This window comes from Bos indicus, chromosome 19, assembly GCF_029378745.1.
Source record: "Bos indicus isolate NIAB-ARS_2022 breed Sahiwal x Tharparkar chromosome 19, NIAB-ARS_B.indTharparkar_mat_pri_1.0, whole genome shotgun sequence".
In the NCBI taxonomy this organism is placed as follows: domain Eukaryota; kingdom Metazoa; phylum Chordata; class Mammalia; order Artiodactyla; family Bovidae; genus Bos; species Bos indicus.
This window is the reverse complement of record NC_091778.1, coordinates 48,941,109-48,958,905: the sequence shown is the minus strand read 5'-3', so window position 1 is coordinate 48,958,905 and position 17,797 is coordinate 48,941,109. Positions and strand designations below refer to the sequence as shown.

At 40.7% G+C, this 17,797-nt stretch overlaps 1 protein-coding gene across 9 annotated transcripts in view; it reads right to left on the bottom strand.

Moving 5' to 3' along the window:
* Positions 1–17,797, bottom strand: part of TANC2 (tetratricopeptide repeat, ankyrin repeat and coiled-coil containing 2) — a 364,370-nt gene that overhangs the window by 45,293 nt on the left and 301,280 nt on the right. For all 9 annotated transcript variants that reach the window (XM_019981630.2, XM_019981634.2, XM_019981631.2 and 6 more), the window contains 2 exons: positions 16,953–17,119; positions 12,413–13,020 (listed from right to left, as the gene is read on the bottom strand). In XM_019981630.2, coding sequence (XP_019837189.1) covers positions 12,413–13,020; positions 16,953–17,119 — 775 coding nt within the window. The remainder of the gene's footprint in view (positions 1–12,412; positions 13,021–16,952; positions 17,120–17,797) is intronic.

Genomic DNA, 17,797 nt, shown 5'->3' with positions numbered 1-17,797 from the left:
TCAGTCACCTTGCAGACTCCTTATCTGCATTCACAACATTGCTTCCTTATCCCTGAAATAAAGTCCAATTCCAGTTCTGTCGCTTTCAAGCTTTCAGCAGTGGACAAGCTTTCTAACCTCTTTGAAAGACAGGGAGAGTAACACCTCTCTCTCAGGACTGGGGTGGGAATTAAGTAAGAGATATTAGGTAAATGTATTTTGTATTTCTTTTATATCCTCCGTAGTCACTAGCATAGTGCTAAACTAAAGGAATGAACAGCAATCACAGAAGACTTAAAACATGTAGGAGGATGACTGTGTGCTCAGAGTTTTAATGTGTACAGCATGGTGAAACGTGATACCCTAACCTTAGCTCCAATCTTTGCCCTTCCACTAACCTCATTGTAACTTTACAGCCAGAAGGGAAGCCCATGGATCAGGGGAAAATGATTGGGGATGGGTGCCATTCACAGTTAGCTGTGGAGGAAAACCTGGTATTGTCAATTCAGGCAGAGAATGGGGACAAGAACAGAGCTAACCAGATCCTAAGAAGTAAGGTAAAAGTTAAGCTAACAGGAGGAATATGAATTTCTCATGTCCATCAGAGATTTTCAGAAGGATATAAGCCTTACATTCAAGATAGATTTGGACATATTTTAGGAGAGAATCAATCACATGTCAGAGTTGAAGATTCCTCCCCCAGCATTCTCTTCTCTTCTCTCTCCCAACAAAAGGCAGGGAAGGTCGTACCCAGCATAACACAGGGTAGATCCAATCTCAATTCCAGCTGCAGGCTTCAGCGGTCCCTTGACATGGAATTATCAGAGACAAGTGATAGTCACCCTTGAACAACTACAGATGATAAGACAATGAGGAGCTGCTCTTACCTGATGCCCCAGTACCTCAAAGAATTCAGAGCTGTGGCGTCTCTCAGGCAACGCTTTCTAAGGCAAGAAGCAACATCCTTACCCTCCACCCATTTACTAGTTTGGAAGTTGCCTAACAGTTATTATACAACTGTTTTAGTTTTATACAACTATAAAACATACAGTGGTGCTAAGTTTGTTTTTCTAATAGATTTTCACTTAGCAACCCTGAAAGTTAGTGATCTTAAAGTCTCTACCTGTAGTACTAACAAATGTACTCAAATATCTCCAGCATGTATGGGTCCTCCATTGTTCTAGTCAGAGTCACTTAACGTGTGGTCACAGATGTCATCAGCTCCTGGGAGAGCAAACTCAATATACAACACTTCAGCATTTCAGAGAAACAACACTTAAGTGTTCTGATATTCTTCTGTGTGGTGCTAGGATGTGATAAAGTGGAACAGGGACAGCCAGCTGGCAAGGAACTATGTACAATCTAAAGCCTGTCCTAGCTATCTTACAGTGTGGGCTGAAATGACACGTGCTGCTGTGGAATGTCTTTATGTTATAGAGGTACATGTGGGAATTATTTAGGGAGACCTAGTGAGATTAGAATTACTGGGCAGAGATGGATACCTGTCTACAAAAGGTCTGTGCTCCTGTCCACAGTCAAGGGTGATGGTGGGAAGCAGTTACTTTGCCAGGGACCTTGCGTTCACATTCGAGTGGGGTCAGGTGACCGAGTTCTGGCTAATGGAACATAGGCAGAAATTATATTCATCACATCAGACCTAGCGCAGAAAAATCTTCATCTTTGATTTCACAATCTTATTACTTTCTCTTGTTTCTGTAATATTACTCTTGTAAATTATTACTTGGCTCACCATTTTCTTTTAGTGTTTAAATATACCTATTCTGAAATGAACCTACTTATGAAACAGAAGATCCCCCAGAGGAGGGCATGGCAACCCACTCCAGTATTCTTGCCTGGAGAATCCCACGGAGAGTGAAGCCTGGTGGGTCCTTAGGGTAACAAAGAGTCGGACATGACTAAAGTGACTTAGCACACATGCCACGAAACAGACTTACGGACATAGAGAACATACTGTGGTTGCCAGTGGGAAGAGGCTGGTGAACAGACAGAGTGAAAGGCTGGGGTTCAAAGATGCAAGCTAATGCACACAGAATGGATATGCAACAAGGGCCTGCTGTATAGCACAGGGAACTATACTTAATATCCTATGATAAACCATAATGGAAAAGACTACAAAAACGAATGTATATTTATTTGTATAACTGAATCACTTGGCTGTACAGCAGAAATTAACACAACACTGTAAAACAATTATACTTCAGTTAAAAAAAAAACACCTGTTCTGTTTTCATGCATCCAAACTTTCTGCTTTATACCCTTAACCTGGATGACCCTGTTAAGTTATTATGGCTTCTACTGTCAGTTACTTGCTGGTAACTCCTCAGTCCATAACCTCATGCCTTCAGCTTTCTCTTTTCCTGTTCTCCAAGGTCATATTTCTACATACATTTGTGCATCCTCTCCTGGAGGCAATTCATTATAACCATGTCCAAAATAGGGCTCACCTCTCTCCAGAAGCCTGCTCTTCCTCCTGCCTTCACTCACGCTAGAAGTCTTCCCCCATTCAGAATGCTCTATGTCCATCAGCAGCTTCACTATTTTCCATCATCCAAGATAAGTTCTGAAATCATTTTTGATTCTTCCACCCTTACCTCCCATACACAAAAAAAGAACAGGTGCTTTTGAGTATCTCTAAAATGTCTACGCAGCTCTCTGTTCTCACATTGCAGTCTTATTATTTCTCAGCTAGACTATTGTTCTAGACCTGTGACTAGTTCCCCTGACTGCAGTCTCTCCTTCAACCCATCTTCCATACACTGCTTGTCAGAGCTATTTTGCACTTGATCAGACTTATCTGATCAGTCTCTTCTTTTCTCAAAAATTAGAGAGACTCTCTGTTATCTACAGAATAAACTGAGAAGTCTTAAACTTTTTAGACTTTTTTCCTAGTGACACTTCCTATCATTCTCTGACTGCATGTCTTGTTTTCTAGTTATGGCTTCTCATAATTCCTCAAGGGCACTTAATGTCTTCAACTTGCTTTTCCTCCTGCCACTCTGCTCTCTAGCCTCCCTAGAGTGTTCTCCTGCTCCTCTGCAGCTAAACGGGATCAACTCATCCTTCAAGGCTGAACTTGACTGTTACTTGCTCTGAAAAAGTATTTTCTCTCTTTAAAAAAAAAAAGTATTTGGCTGCATCGGGTCTTAGTTGCAGCACATGGGATCTTCACTGCATTGTGCAGGACCTTTGGTTGCGGCTCTTGAACTCTCTAGTTGTGGTGTGGGCTCCAGGGTGCATGGGCTCCAAAGCTGCACTGCAGCATCTGGGATCTTAGTTCTCGGAACAGCGACTGAATCCATGTCCCCTGCATTCCAAGGTGGATCTTAACCACAGGGCCACCAGGGTAGTCCCTGAAAAGCATTTTCTCTTTGTCTAGGTTCCTACGGTACTTTGTACTGTGGCACGTTATTGGTTGCTATGTAGCTGACCTTCCTTGGTAATGGCTTTAGTGTCAAGGGGTATGTTAATTACCTAAGTTTCTCTAGTGTATAGCACAGTCTTTGGTGTCCAGTAAAGTTCAATAAATGTTTCATGAAAATATAGATGGGTTTGAGGAAGAGCAACACAAGGACTTCCAGATCCATTTTCTAATTCACTACTCAATTCAGCCTTGAATTTGCGGGCATCTCTGTTGCCACTGATCAACTGTGAAATGAATGTGACTATGACTCAAATATTGAGAACAGACTGACAATCCTGATCTTTTTCATCTCTCATCTTAAAAATTCTGCCTGCAGTTAAATCTGGGGGTTGACGCTTTACAGTCAGTTGGCCTGTTGCAAATGGCACCCACATCTTTACAAAAACGCTTGCTTCCATCTTCAGCGTATTAGTTAGTAACTGCCCTGGCATGCTCTTTTCATGGCTTTCTCGTGGAACTGGAATACAAAATCCATTTCTAGTCAGCTTGTCTTGCTGTAGCATATTCAAGGTGGGAATGAAGGAGCTGATGGGAAGTAGGAGACTAGAAGTATGCCCTAGATGTACCTTTATAGAAATGGGTGGAACGACATTATTTCTTTTTAAACATAGAACTCAGCTAGAAATCCGCTGCTTTTTCCCTGTTGGCCTCACAGTTTCCTAATGTCCTTCTTTCCGCTAAGGCAGCACTGGCCCTAGGAGAAGGGACTCTTCTCTGCCTGTCCTCTGCCAATGAAGTCTTCAGGCAGTTGGCAGGGCTTATAAGGCAGAAGAGTTATAACTTCATCAAACTGTCACAGTTTGAAACACCAACAATAGGCATAGGAAGATCAATCAGTTCTTTGTTCTCCACGTTCCTCAGTTCTTTGTTTGTACCTCTAGTACAGCACTCTGTCTTAAATTATAGCTGGTTATAAATGTGTTTGTTAAAACCACTAACCTGTAAGTCCTGGTAGACAGATCTATCTTACTCATATGTGTATCCCCTGCAGTGCTTAACATAGAGCTTTGAATATATTACTTAATACATGTTCACTGGACGTATGCTGACGTGCACGTCTTTGTTTTCTCCTGATGCATGGCAACAGAATAAACAAGACGTATTCTATTGAACTGTGTGAAGAGTTTATCAAATTTTTTAAATAAAATGAGTAGCATGTATATGGGGAAACAGTGGAAACAGTGGAAACAGTGGCAGACTTCATTTTTTAGGCTTCAAAATCACTGCATATGGTGACTGCAGCCATGAAATTAAAAGATGCTTACTCCTTGGAAGGAAAGTTATGACCAACCTAGACAGCAGATTAAAAAGCAGAGACATTACTTTGCCAACAAAGGTCTGTCTAGTCAAGGCTATGGTTTTCCCAGTAGTTATGTATGGATGTGAGAGTTGGACTATAAAGAAAGCTGAGCGTCAAAGAATTGATGCATTTGAACTGTGGTGTTGGAGAAGACTCTTGAGAGTCCCTTGGACTGCAAGGAGATCCAACCAGTCCATCCTAAAGGAGATCAGTCTTGGGTGTTCATTGGAAGGAATGATATTGAAGTTGAAACTCCAGTACTTTGGCCACCTGATGTGAAGAGCTGACTCATCTGAAAAGACCCTGATGCTGGGAAAGATCAAAGGTGGGAGGAAAAGGGGACGACAGAGGATGAGATGGCTGGATTGCATCACCGACTCAATGTACATGAATTTGGGTCAACTCTGGGAGTTGGCCATGGACAGGGAGGCCTGGTGTGCTGCAGTCCATGGGGTCGCAAAGAGTCAGACACGACTGAGCTACTGAACTGAACTGATCACTTCTTTGTTCACTCATTAATTCATTGTTAAACAATATATTTACTGAGTGCTGACTGTGTGCCAGGAACTCTATCAATCATTAGGAAGACCAAGGTGAGCATGATAGGAAGGTTCTTGTCCTCATGGAGCTCACTCACATTCTAGAAGGGAAAGTGGACAGTAAACAAGTATTCACAGATAATACATTGATAAAAGATTAAAAGTAAGAAGATTGCTATGACCAGTAAAGCCAGGAAGGACTTTCTTAGATAAGTGACATGAGGAAGTCTCAGGAGGTGGCTGTTAGGCTGAGACCGGAAGGAGTGAGAGATTATGCTGTGTGATGACAGAGGGAAAGCATGCTCCAGACGGAGGGACCTATTAAGTGCAAAGAATCAGGAGTAGAAGAGAGCTTAGCAAATTCTAGGAACTGGCACATGATCATTTATGACCAGAATACTGTGACTAACAGGGAGAATGAATGAACTTCATTAGAGAGGGAGGCAGAAGCTATCTTTGTATAATAATATAGGGTTTTGAAGAATGTGGCTTTGATTTTATTCTAATCACAAAAAGAAGCCACTGAAGGATTTTTTAGGAGGAGGTTACACGGTCTGACTTGTATTTTTTAAGAATCACTTTGGGTGCTGGTGGAGAATGGATTGACAGGGAGACCAATTAAGACGCTAAACCAGTCCATGTGAGAGCCTAGGGTGCAGTCAGTAGAGGTGGAAATAAGTGGACACTTACAAGCAAAATTTGGGTTGTAGAACCAACTGGATATGCTGATGGCCACAGTGAATACATGTCTTACAGTTGTGGGTTCTTATGGTTGGGCGAACAGAAGGCTATTAGTGTTGATTTTATGAAATGTGGAGCTCCAGCTGCTTTTGAAAGTCTAGAGACAGCCAAGGAAGTTGCTCCAAACACAAAAAAACAAAATGTGCTGTCATATCCCACTAAGCTGGCAGGAACTCCTGAATGCTGTGCCATGGATCTTGGTTTGACAATCTAGGAGAGCCTGCGGGATTCCCATCTTTTCATTCAGCCAGTGTTGCTTCAGAGACTCATTTAACAGGACAAATGAGCCTCTATTTCCTATGCTACTTTCAGTACCAGAAATCTCCCTTAAAATTTCTCTGCTCAACTACTTAGGTGAATTTGCTTTAACCAGACTGGACACATCCACTTTAAAAAAGCTATATATATACATATAATTTAAATATATGAAGCAATATTAATTTTTGTAACAAAATCAAATATTTTGTTACAAATCTATCAAAAAAACAAGAGTACAAGTCTGTTCTGTGTTATCATTAGCTGGCTCTTCTGCATGCCTGTCAAGGTCCTAAAATGATGCTTTCTCTCCATTTTATAAGCAGGACTACTTCTCCATATGTTTATTAACTTAGCAAACTTCACATGAGTTTTTATGACAGTAAAAATAAATAGCTCTCAGTTTTAAATTGGTTTAGAGAAGAATTTTGATTACCAACTTTTTCCAAACTTAATTTTGGACTTGTAAAAGGAAAAAAATATATATTATTGCTCCCATCTTTGAAGATACGAGAGTTTTAACAATGGGAACAATTTACCTATTTGACTAATAGCTGTGGGTTCTATCATCTATGCTGAGAGAAGCAAATCTGTACAGTTGAAGGGCATGTGTGCCATGCCCATTATGCATGGGCAAACTGGACACACTCCAAGATATACATCAGGTTTCATGCAGTATCCCCTTGCATTGTATTATAAAACCATGACTCGGGTCGCTAGAATAATATAGTTATTCCATTATTATTTTGAGTCTCAAGTTTATTCTTGAATCTCAAATTTGATTCTTGATAAAATGTATTCTTGATTCTAATAGGGAGTTAGAAACTGGTTTAAATAAGAGGAAAACTATTTATTGGCAAATCAGAAAAATTTCTGCCAATTATTAGAGATCAATGAAAATCACAGCAAAATTATGATATCAAAGGTCATTCTACTAAGGGTCATGTGCTGGAAAAGGTGTTTGGTGTATCTCTCTCCTCTTTGCATTAACTCTTCCAAACCCTAAGGGCTGATTTAGCTCCTCAAGCCTTTTTTTTCTTTCCATGATCTATCACTTTGCTGAATTCATCCCTAATGCTTTTAGAAAGAAGAATCTATCCACCTATTCAAGGGGTTATTGTGGCAGCCTGCAATGGCTCTGAGAAGTAGTCACCTCAAGTTTGTGTTTCCGTGAAAATGAAGGTTAAGGGTCACCCTGCTGGGAGGCTCCTGTGTGGATTAAAAAACCAAATAAATAAAACCACCACAATCCTCAACTCACCATTCTGTGGTCACTTCAGACTTAAGCATCCTGCCAGAAGCCAGGCTGTACAAGTCCCTAGCACAAATTAGTTTTCCTTTACAGGGAGAATGCCCTCTTTTCCCCCTGCCCTGTGACAAGCTGCTTCTTCTCTGACACTCTGCTTTGTGATGTGGATTTTAGAGCACCCAGTCTCCAATGTGTAATTTGCTGACCAACATAGTAAAAATAATTTTTTAAAATATTAAAGAACATTTATTGTAAGATTTCAGCTCTGGCCACAAAGAATTAAGTTCTCAACTATTCCTATAGGTGCAGGTAGGACTTGAGTAGCCTTTTCCCCCTTCCTTCCAGCCTAAATTTGATTGAGTTTGAGGAAACCAGGTCAGCCCAAAATAGGCTTTCAAATCAAACCTCATCAGGCTGCGCAGCTCAATACTTGTGAAACTTTACAACGTTTTAGTTGAACAGTTAAAAATAAGGCAGCAGAGTCTTCTCATTTCTACGTCAGAATGCTACACATACATACAACAAAATGTTGATCTGAGAGCTGTTCCTTGGGAAGGGAAGGCTAACAATACCATGGGAACAGAGGTAACAGGATAGGAAACAGAGAAGAAAGAGTGGGGATTCATTCAGGGCTAGCCTAAAGCTATGTAGAAATACTAAGCAGTAACTGGACAGCACCACAAGGCTGGTGGCCCCAACTGTCTACTCTATCAACCTCACATCTCAAGAATCAAAGTCATCAATAGGTTAGATTATAAAGGCTGGTGGTGGTTTAGTCACTAAGTCATGTCTCACTCTTGTGACCCCATGGACTGCAGCCTGCCAGGCTCCTCTGTCCATGGGATTCTCCAGGCAAGAATAATGGAGTGGGTTGCCATTCCTTTCTCCAGGGGATCTTCCTGACCCAGGGATTGAACCCAGGTCTCCTGCATTGCGGGCAGCTTCTTTACTGACTGAGCTATAAAGGCTGGTGACATCTCTCAAATGCCTTACTTAAAAGGCACAAGTTGCTTTGAACGTTTTCTACTTCCCTTTTATTAGCATAATAGCAGAGATTAGTTTATTAGTGAGTTAATCTGATAGCTCAGTGCCCAAGGGAATAACATACAGGACAGGTTAATTTCAGAGTATGACAGGCTATGACAGTGATGAACAGCGGGAAACAGAAGGCAGAATGAAGTGGTGCAGTCTGAGGCTTCTGAGTGCTGCAAAGGGCAAAGTTCTATCTAGAGTGCAAACCTAAACTCTTCTAAGTTTTGATGTAATAAAAGATTTTGCACTATAATTTGCTTACAGTTTGAGAAACATAAACATGCGTATATATACAGATACCCTTACCCTATTACCAAGCCAAGAAAAGGCATCTATAACTCGTCTTTCTGTGGCAGTCAGATGTGTATGCAACTTTCGGTCATTCTTTCCGGGATGTTAACTGTGTGCCCTGATTCTGGGGCAATAGGCAGTCTGATATTTAAAATAAGGAAAACCCTATCTCAGCTGAAGCACTGACCCCCAGCTCTGCTACTTCCTCTTCTAGCACCATCCTCAGATTACTGACTCTCTTCACGTAGCAGAAAGGATCGCCCTAGGTGGCCTACTTCTGATGAAGGTCAACTACTTTTTGGCATTAACAGAATATTTTCATTTGTGACTAACTCCCTAATAAGGTCAACAAATTCAGGGTGAAGAAGTGAGTGTTGAAAGCCCAAGAAAACGGACCAGAAGAGATGTTCTGTAGCTTCTGAAAGTTCTCCTTATGCAGAGTCAGGCTTTGCACTACTTACTGTGATTTCAGAGGCACTGAGTTGGCCTTCCCTGGTCTACTGAAATGCTCCAGAGAGAAGCTGGAGAGAAAGTGGAGAACAGGGCAGGAAACAATGTACAGAAAGTAGAGGCTCAGGGCCTCACAGGAAAACCCTGCCTGGAGAAGAGTCCTGCTAACCAGACTCCCCCACAATGGGAAGCAATTATAGCCAGTTTCTTTGAAAGGCCAGCCTGGGCTTTGCCAGTGACATCAAATTCTTAGTGAATTTCCATCTCATTGACCCAGGGGGCCTCAAGCTCTGAGATCAACAACATAGTAACAAAGCTGGTGCCAGACGGTGCTGCACAGAAGGCTGAATTCCAACTGAGATGAAACATGGAAGGAAGCTTTTTTGATAACTCCCGGTCCTGTTTATTCTCTGCCATTAAGGGATATATGATGATCCCTTGGAAGTCTTGAGTGTTATTCAACCACCAGGGAATAGACTACACAGCATTTGAAGTTAGGAGTGTTTGCTCTTCCTGTCCCAGTGCATCAGCCTCTTGCCAAAATGATCCTAGTTAATAAACAATGTTGAGAAGGTAAGCCTGGAAAGCCATGATGTGGCTGCATAAATACCATCTTTGCTCCTTTGGGAGCCGGAGGGTTTTTATCTGTTGTAAGGATACTCTTAATTCAGGGTTAGTCTGGTTGCCTTGGACCTCAGTTTTCAATTCCCTGAGATGTTCCAGGATAAGAGAGCAGATCAGCCAGCAAAGTTCCTCTGGAAACTGATTTCAGTGTTTATTAGGCAATTCTAGATTGGTCTCTTTTTCTTAAATATGTCACTGCCAACTCTGTATTAACACCAGCAGCAGTACTAGCGGGATTTACAATAAAATCCTCTTGGGAATCATATACAATTCATAGAGAACTCAGACCCAGTTGTTTTTTTTTTTTTAAATCTTGTGCCCCCAAATACTAATAGCAGAAGACTGTTGCAACCTATCCAATTAGCCACAGGGATTTAGTTAAAGCAAACCTGAAAGGTCTATTACTGCACGTGAAACAGGAGGGAAAGGGGGCAGGGCACAATCTTTGAAAGAAGACACAGCCTGAGGACACGACAAACTAATTAGAACCAAATGGGTCCAAGATGGCAGACAAGTCAACTTCCACCAGACCTTAATCCTCAGTACTGCCCACTGCAACACATCAGCAAGCTAAATGGTATAACCACAAGCACCATGACAGTTCCAAGGCTGACCATCAGAGACCAAAAAGAGCGTGGTGGCCTAGTTCCTGGAAATCTCCACCCCTTCCTCCAAACAGTTGGAATGATTCTCCCACTCATTAGCCTAAGGAATTACCCAGCCCATAAAAACTAAACACACCACATTTTGAGGCCACTCTCACCTTCTGAGGCGGCCCACACTGTCTGTGAAGTGTGTTGTTTTCTAAATAAATCCACTTCTTAACTATCACTTTGTCTCTCAGTGAATTTGTTCTGTGATGAGACATCAAGAACCTGAGCTTCATTAAGTCCTGAAATCAAGTGTGTGATCTCAGTTGGAAGACTGGGTTTTGGCCATGTTCAAGTCCCGGCACGTGGATTCAAGTCCCAGTCTGAGGTGTGCAGCTTCACAAAGAGAGGGGGTTAGACAAAGAACATTCCCCAACCACTTTCTTTGTACTCTGTACAAGTCTAAGCATTACACTACATGACCTCACTTAATTCTCAACAGTTCTAGGAATTATTATTCCTTTTATGTAGGTAAGAAAACTGTCTTGGAAACATTATATAATTTTCCAAAGGTCACACAGTTCCTGGAAAAGGTAGGACTTGTTAAGCAGGTCATCTGACTCAAAAGTTCATGTTCTTTCCACTACAGAATGTTTCTTTAAAAAGTTTAACTCTTAGGGAAGATAGCACAAAATCTGCCTGGCTTAATATCATCATCAGAATCTGGAACTAGTTTTCTAATGAGTCGGCAGGAAGTAGGCTGAGAAGCGTGCCCACGAGCACAGGTGTCTCTAACAAGGGCGAAGAACGTGCCCCAGGAGTGACAATAAAACCCCGGAACAAAGACTGTCAGCCTCTCTGATGAGTCACAGAAGAAGTCACATGTGGCCTATCTTCTTTCTGAGCCAGAATAAGCTCTGCATTTGGCAGCTATGTTGTTCGTGTCTTCTTCGTTTCTAGGAAATCAAGACTACACCTGCTTTTGATAACATCAACTTATTAAAGGAATAATTCTTTTCTTTGAAAGAATTATGTGTGTGTGGAGGAGTAGAAAGCACACCTCATTAGGATGCTAGAGATCTAGGTCCTACCCAAGAGGATGGGAAATAGTCTCAGGTGGAGTGTGGTTTGTAGAACTGAGAAAGATTCTTAAGTCACAGTCGAGTGCATTGGGAAAGAGTGCTGGGGTAAGTCAGTGACATCTGCCGTGGGTGTGGGGGTTAGGGGAGGAGCAGTACGTATGCTACACTCATCATTCCTCTTCTAACCCCTGTTCCTTTCTCCTCCGTTACCTTTATGCTTTTCTGCAAGTGATTCAGCATTTTAAGGCCTTTATAGTAAACCAGGGATAACAACACTTACTTTATCTAAAGGTAGAGTGGCTAGATGTGCTGATCTCTTCAAGTCTTTTTCAGATATAAGGTTTAAGATTCCATTTTCCAGCGTAAATCTTAGGACCAGCTTGGGCTCTAATGAGGTCAGTCGCTGGTGACTTTAACAATGGCCTGGCTTTTAAACGGGCAATCACGATTTTAAAAGAATTCTGCTCTGAGTCAAAGAGGTGAACAGTGTATGAAATCTTTCTGAAAAGCACTGAGGAAGTTTGTTGAAAGGTTAAATTATAGCCTGTGATCCCTATAGGGGATTTCTCTGAAAGGGGTATCAGAGAAAATTATTTAGAAAAATACAGGAATGTAGGGAGCATTCTAAACATCTATGCAGATTTTGAGTCTTAAGGAAGTAAAATTGTGACAAAACAAGTCAACGTCATCATAGCCTTATGTTAAGAAGAAACAGAGGTGATGTCTCCTTTATGTGAAATGTTCTATGAAGACCACTCCTCACTGCTTCCAATACCCACGTTCCATGCAGTAAATACAAAACAGGCTCACAATTGCTTATTACCGATCTATGGCTTACCTGGGATCACAGAGAAATTTGGTTTTCTCGCCTTCTTCTCTCCAGATAAGCCACTCTCGAAAAGAAGGGTGTACAAACATGCGAGTCATGTCTCTGCGCTTGATTAGGAACATTGAGAGGTTCTCCATTCTCTGCTGGAAGTCCTCCCATTCCAGCGTGCCATCAATGCTGCCGGCGTTGATGGCTTGGAAGATGTGCTCATCAGTCAGTGGGTGCAGAGACGCCACTGCCACGTTCAGGAGAGGCATCACCCGGTCAAAGGAAGACTGGGTTGGGAACTTCATATTGCACTGGAGTAAATAAACCTCAGAGAGCGAAACAGGAACTACTTTGTAGCTAGAGCTCTTTAACACTAGGTAGCCTTTCTCTATGAGGTCAAATGTGAGTTTCAGGTACAGATAGGACCCTTGGCTGAGGGTCTTGAGATGAGAACTGAGTTTGCCAAATGTAGTATTGTCCATTTTGCCATTAAGAGAAATGTTATTCTGGATCTCTGAGCTGCTATGTATCCGGTGCAGGATGTAGGCCTGCAGGTCCTGGTCTATGGCTTCATTCTCTTCTAGTCGATCCAAAAAAATCCTATGGAAAGGCAGCAGCTTGGTAATTTCCTAAAACAGATGGAGAGAGACAGACAGAGAGACAGAAAGACCTTCAGTTTCCCCTAACTCTTGTGATAAACTGCAAGGTCCACGGATTTATTCTTAACTTCTGAGTGGCCAAAGAAAAGGGGGAGATATGACGACATATTAGTGTCTAAGGATTAAAACATTATTAGTTGCCTAAAAGGGACACAACTTTCCCTAAAATTGAGACTTAAAATAACTTTTATGAGTCTTCATAAAGGGTATTTTAGGAGCGACTGAATGGTCAATATTCTAAATAACACTCCTAAAACAGAAAATAGAATGCCAAAAGACTCAAAGAATGTCATATGGAATTTGACTTTCTATCCCTCATTATTTTTTTAAATTATTTTAAAATTTATTTTTAGTTGGAGGATAACTGCTTTACAATGTTGTGTTGGTTTCTGCCATACAACAATGTGAATCAGCCATAAGTATAAAATGACTTTATTTTAATTGGGGTCTTTGGGAGATGCCTCAGTCCAAAGGAAAAAATCTTTTAACAGTGGGAAGCCTGGCACCCTGGCGATCTGCGTGGAAATTATACTGGGGGAAGGTGACAGGGCTTTGGGGTGTCTCTCTTGCTCTGGAATCCATCTTTTCTTATCTGCTTATAGACTCTGCTCCTGTAAGAATCCATTCCCTCTCCTGCAGCAATTTCTTCTTCTCTCCTGGATCACACAGACATGGGACTCCATATTCCTCCCTCTAACTACTGTATCTTTGACCCCATGTTTTACAAAATGTAACACAAAATTTGTTTTCTCTGCTTACTGTATTTCATTCCTCCCTTCCCATTCTCTCCTCCATTTGCTGCAATCAGGCTTCAATCTCATCACTTCACTGGAATGGTCCTTGTTAAGATGAGCAGTCATCTGCATCTTCCCAAATAATAGAGGTTCATTTCTCATCCTCCTCAACCTCTCAGCAGTCTCTGACACAGGTGATCACGTCTTGCTTCTCAAGTCCCTTACCTGCAGCTTGCTTCCATAACACATTCCCCTCATTTTCCTCTCAGCACACTGGCCACTCCTACTCAGCCTCTTCTGCTGGGTCCTGTCTCATTTCTCGGCCTACTCAGGGCTCCCGTCTCCATTCTTCCTCTTATCTGGCTACCTTCACTCCATAGAATAGCTGGATCCCATGGTTCTAAATATAGTCTATACATGAATGATGCCTGATTTTATATCCCCAGCTTGGTCATTTCTCCTGGGCTCTCTTCTTATATCTCCACTGAGTCAACATTACCACTTGGATGTTTCATAGACAAACTTACTGTGACCAAATCAGAACTACAAAAACCCCCCCCCACCACAAACCTTCCTGTGTTGATAAACAGTATCACCACTGACCTGACCATCAAATAGTAGGAACTATCTAGATCTTTTCCTCAAACCAGCCTCTATTCAATTGCTCTCAAAAATCCCACAATTCATCCTTGAACCTCCTCTCTTGCTTACATCCACATCCAGCCCATCATCATCTTCTTCAAAATATACTCCAAATATGACTTCACAGGATCTCCACTGAGAAGGAACTGTCTAGATCTTTTCCTCAAACCAGCATCTACCCAATTACTCACCAAAACCCCACAATTCATCCTTGAACCTCTTCTCTTGCTCACGTCCACATCCAGCCCATCACCGTCTTCTCAAAATATAGTCCAAATATGACCACTTCAAAGGATCTCTGCTGTTCCACTCTAGTCTAAGCCATCACCTTTCATCTATACTTCTTCCGTTCTTGATCCCCTACATTTTATTATCTACATAGCCAGGAGCCAAAGAAATCTTTTAAAAAGGTAAATCAGATTTCATCACATTACAAGGCTCCTTGGAGAGGCCTTTCCTATCTGTTCTATGTAAAATAACTGTCATCCCCATTTATCTCTTCACTGTTATATCTGTCTTCATAGCACTGACACTGCCTAAATTTTAACATATGCTAATCTGTCTTATTATGTGTGTTCCTCACTAGAAAATAAGCTTTGTGAGGGCAGGGATATTGTCCATCTTGCTCACTGTCCTATTCTCAGCTCTTAGAAATAAGCTTTTATACTTGATATACTTAACAAATGTTAGTGGAAATAATGAATGATCAATTATGAGGGTTCATTTAGAAAGATCTGTGAATTGTTTCATTGTCAGAGGTAAATAAAAATAATTTTAAAAAGTTACTGGTTAATTTAGATACTTAAAATAATTGTAATATATAGTGGAACTATATGCAACCTTGATCTGTATTTTCCAAGTCTCCTGTAAATGCATTATCATACTTTCATAATTTAAAAACTAAAAAAAAGAAAAAAAAAAGGTTATGAGTTGCTGGCCTTGATTTATGAAGACACTGCCTTTTCAACTTTGTGAATATAATGCTTTCCCTGTTCTTTGGCACAGCTGAAAAGTTAGTCATCTAGTCTACCAAGTCATACTTAAAACATCTTTTGAGATTGCACATGGCATAATGTAAAAATATAAGCAAAGATATTATCTCCTAAGTGTATATTTAGTAAAACTAGTCAGACTGTGTTCCTGGAAGTTTATTTTATTCACCCTTCATCTTTTAACAATCAAGCTACTGACCAATAATGGTAGAGTACATAACTTTTAGTTACAAAGATGCATTTATGTTGATTCATTTTAATTTAACTCAAATTACTTTGAAATCTTAATAACGAACATCTGCAAGTTGATGGTCAGGATTAGAAGTACAGTTTCTGATCAAGGAAGGCAGATTGACCTTAATTGGTCAATCTATAGGAAAAATACTAAGTGCCTGAGAGATGGGAAAAGGAGGGCATTGAGGCTATTTTCTGTATGTTAACTACTGATATAAGGGTGTTGCACCAAAATAGTGGGATGGATGTATAACATGTGAGATTTTATTTATTTTTAATTTTTATTATATTTAAAAAATTTATTTATTTGGCTGTGCCAGGCCTTAGTTCCATCACTCGGGATCTCCGCCTTTTGTTGAAGCACATGGGCTCTTTAGTTATGGCAGGCGAACTCTTAATTGCAGCATATGGGAACTAGTTCCCAGACTAGGGGATTGAACCTGCGCCCCTATGAATTGGGAACGTGGAGTCTTAGCCACTGGACCACCAGGGAAGTCCCAATGCGAGATTTTAATGTTCATCAAAAGCTATGGTTTGGGGGAAAAAAGTTGAGAAACCCTGTTTCAAACCAAGTGTGAATATGTAAAGAATGGAAAATATCAACTCAGGTATACCGTGAATAGTAGAGAAGGTGGAGTCATTTCATTTACCCTTTAGCCCATGTGTCTACAGATTCAGTTCCAACATTGCTAGTCATTCTTCCAGGCCATAAAGTGAATGATCAGTGAGTAAACAGAGAAGGTAATTAAAAAAAATTATCTCCCAGGGGTAGTAAATTTAATATAAAGCCTGAATAGTGCCAATATTTCTTATAAAAAGGTATATACAGAAGAAAGTCCATCTTCATGCTATGAAAAGTTGAGAAACAGAAGGAGGAACTAGAAAATCTGACTCTACACTGTACACTGAACTGGATTTTTCTTGGCATTAAATGATAGAAAATATAAAACAAAAGTCAAACAGTAAACGTGTTCGAGGATCTATTTGTTTGCTATCCTCAGGACAAAGCCTAGAAAAATGGAACTTCTTTCATGCTATTTTGAGGGACACTTTATTAAAACTTACCCAGAGCAATGGGGATGGGAATTTGAACTAAGACAGTCAAATATTGAAAATGGTCTCTCTAGACTGTACCACTTACTCTCAAAATATTCTTTTCGGGAATTACTCTTGCTAATGCTCTAAAACATGGCAGAGATTTAGAAAAGCTCACTACTAAGGGTACAAGGACCTAAACTTTTCAGTTTAAGCACTCTTCAAGGGAAATAATTTATGGGTCCAAAGGGAAACAAACACATACCTGTAAACTGGTCCTAACTGTTACAATTAGCTTGAGCCAGGAAGGAAATTTTCCAATCATTTTACTCAGAAATGATACAATTGTATCCCCATAATCCGGTTTGTGAAATTCTGCTTCATTTAATCCATCAATTAAGATGATGAAATCTTCATCTGGAATTTTTCTCTCTGACATAGAAAGAAACAAATTACTAAATAATTAGCAAGTAAGTAAGCTCTTTTTGGGTCTTTGATCACATATCTATTCGGAAGGAAAAATTTAAAAAGGTCTCTCATGTGTTTAGTGAATGCTCAGCACACATAATTTATTATAAAGACATGGAATAATTCATTTAGTGAGCTCATTTTGTTTTTCACCAGGTACGAACATGTTTGTCACATAAATAATCTATAAAGCATATGTATCATCATCAGCATTTCTCCCATGTTATCAGCTGTGAGACAGTCTGAGCATTGCATGTATGAGAATCTGCACATATAAATTCATTTTTCTCACACACTTGAAAAAGCTGGAAAAGAATGTTTTTTCCACCTCTTCTGACAGTCTTAAAGAGAACAATATCACATGTTCCTCTATGCTATGCTAAGTCGCTTCAGTCATGTCCGACTCTGTGTGACCCCATAGACGGCAGCCCACTAGGCTCCGCCGTCCCTGGGATTCTCCAGGCAAGAATACTGGAGTGGGTTGCCATTTCCTTTTCCAATGCATGAAAGAGAAAAGAGAAAGTGAAGTCGCTCAGTCATGTCCGACTCTTAGCGACCCCATGGACTGCAGCCTACCAGGCTCCTCCGTCCATGGGATTTTCCAGGCAAGAGTACTGGAGTGGGGTGCCATTCCTCTGGGAA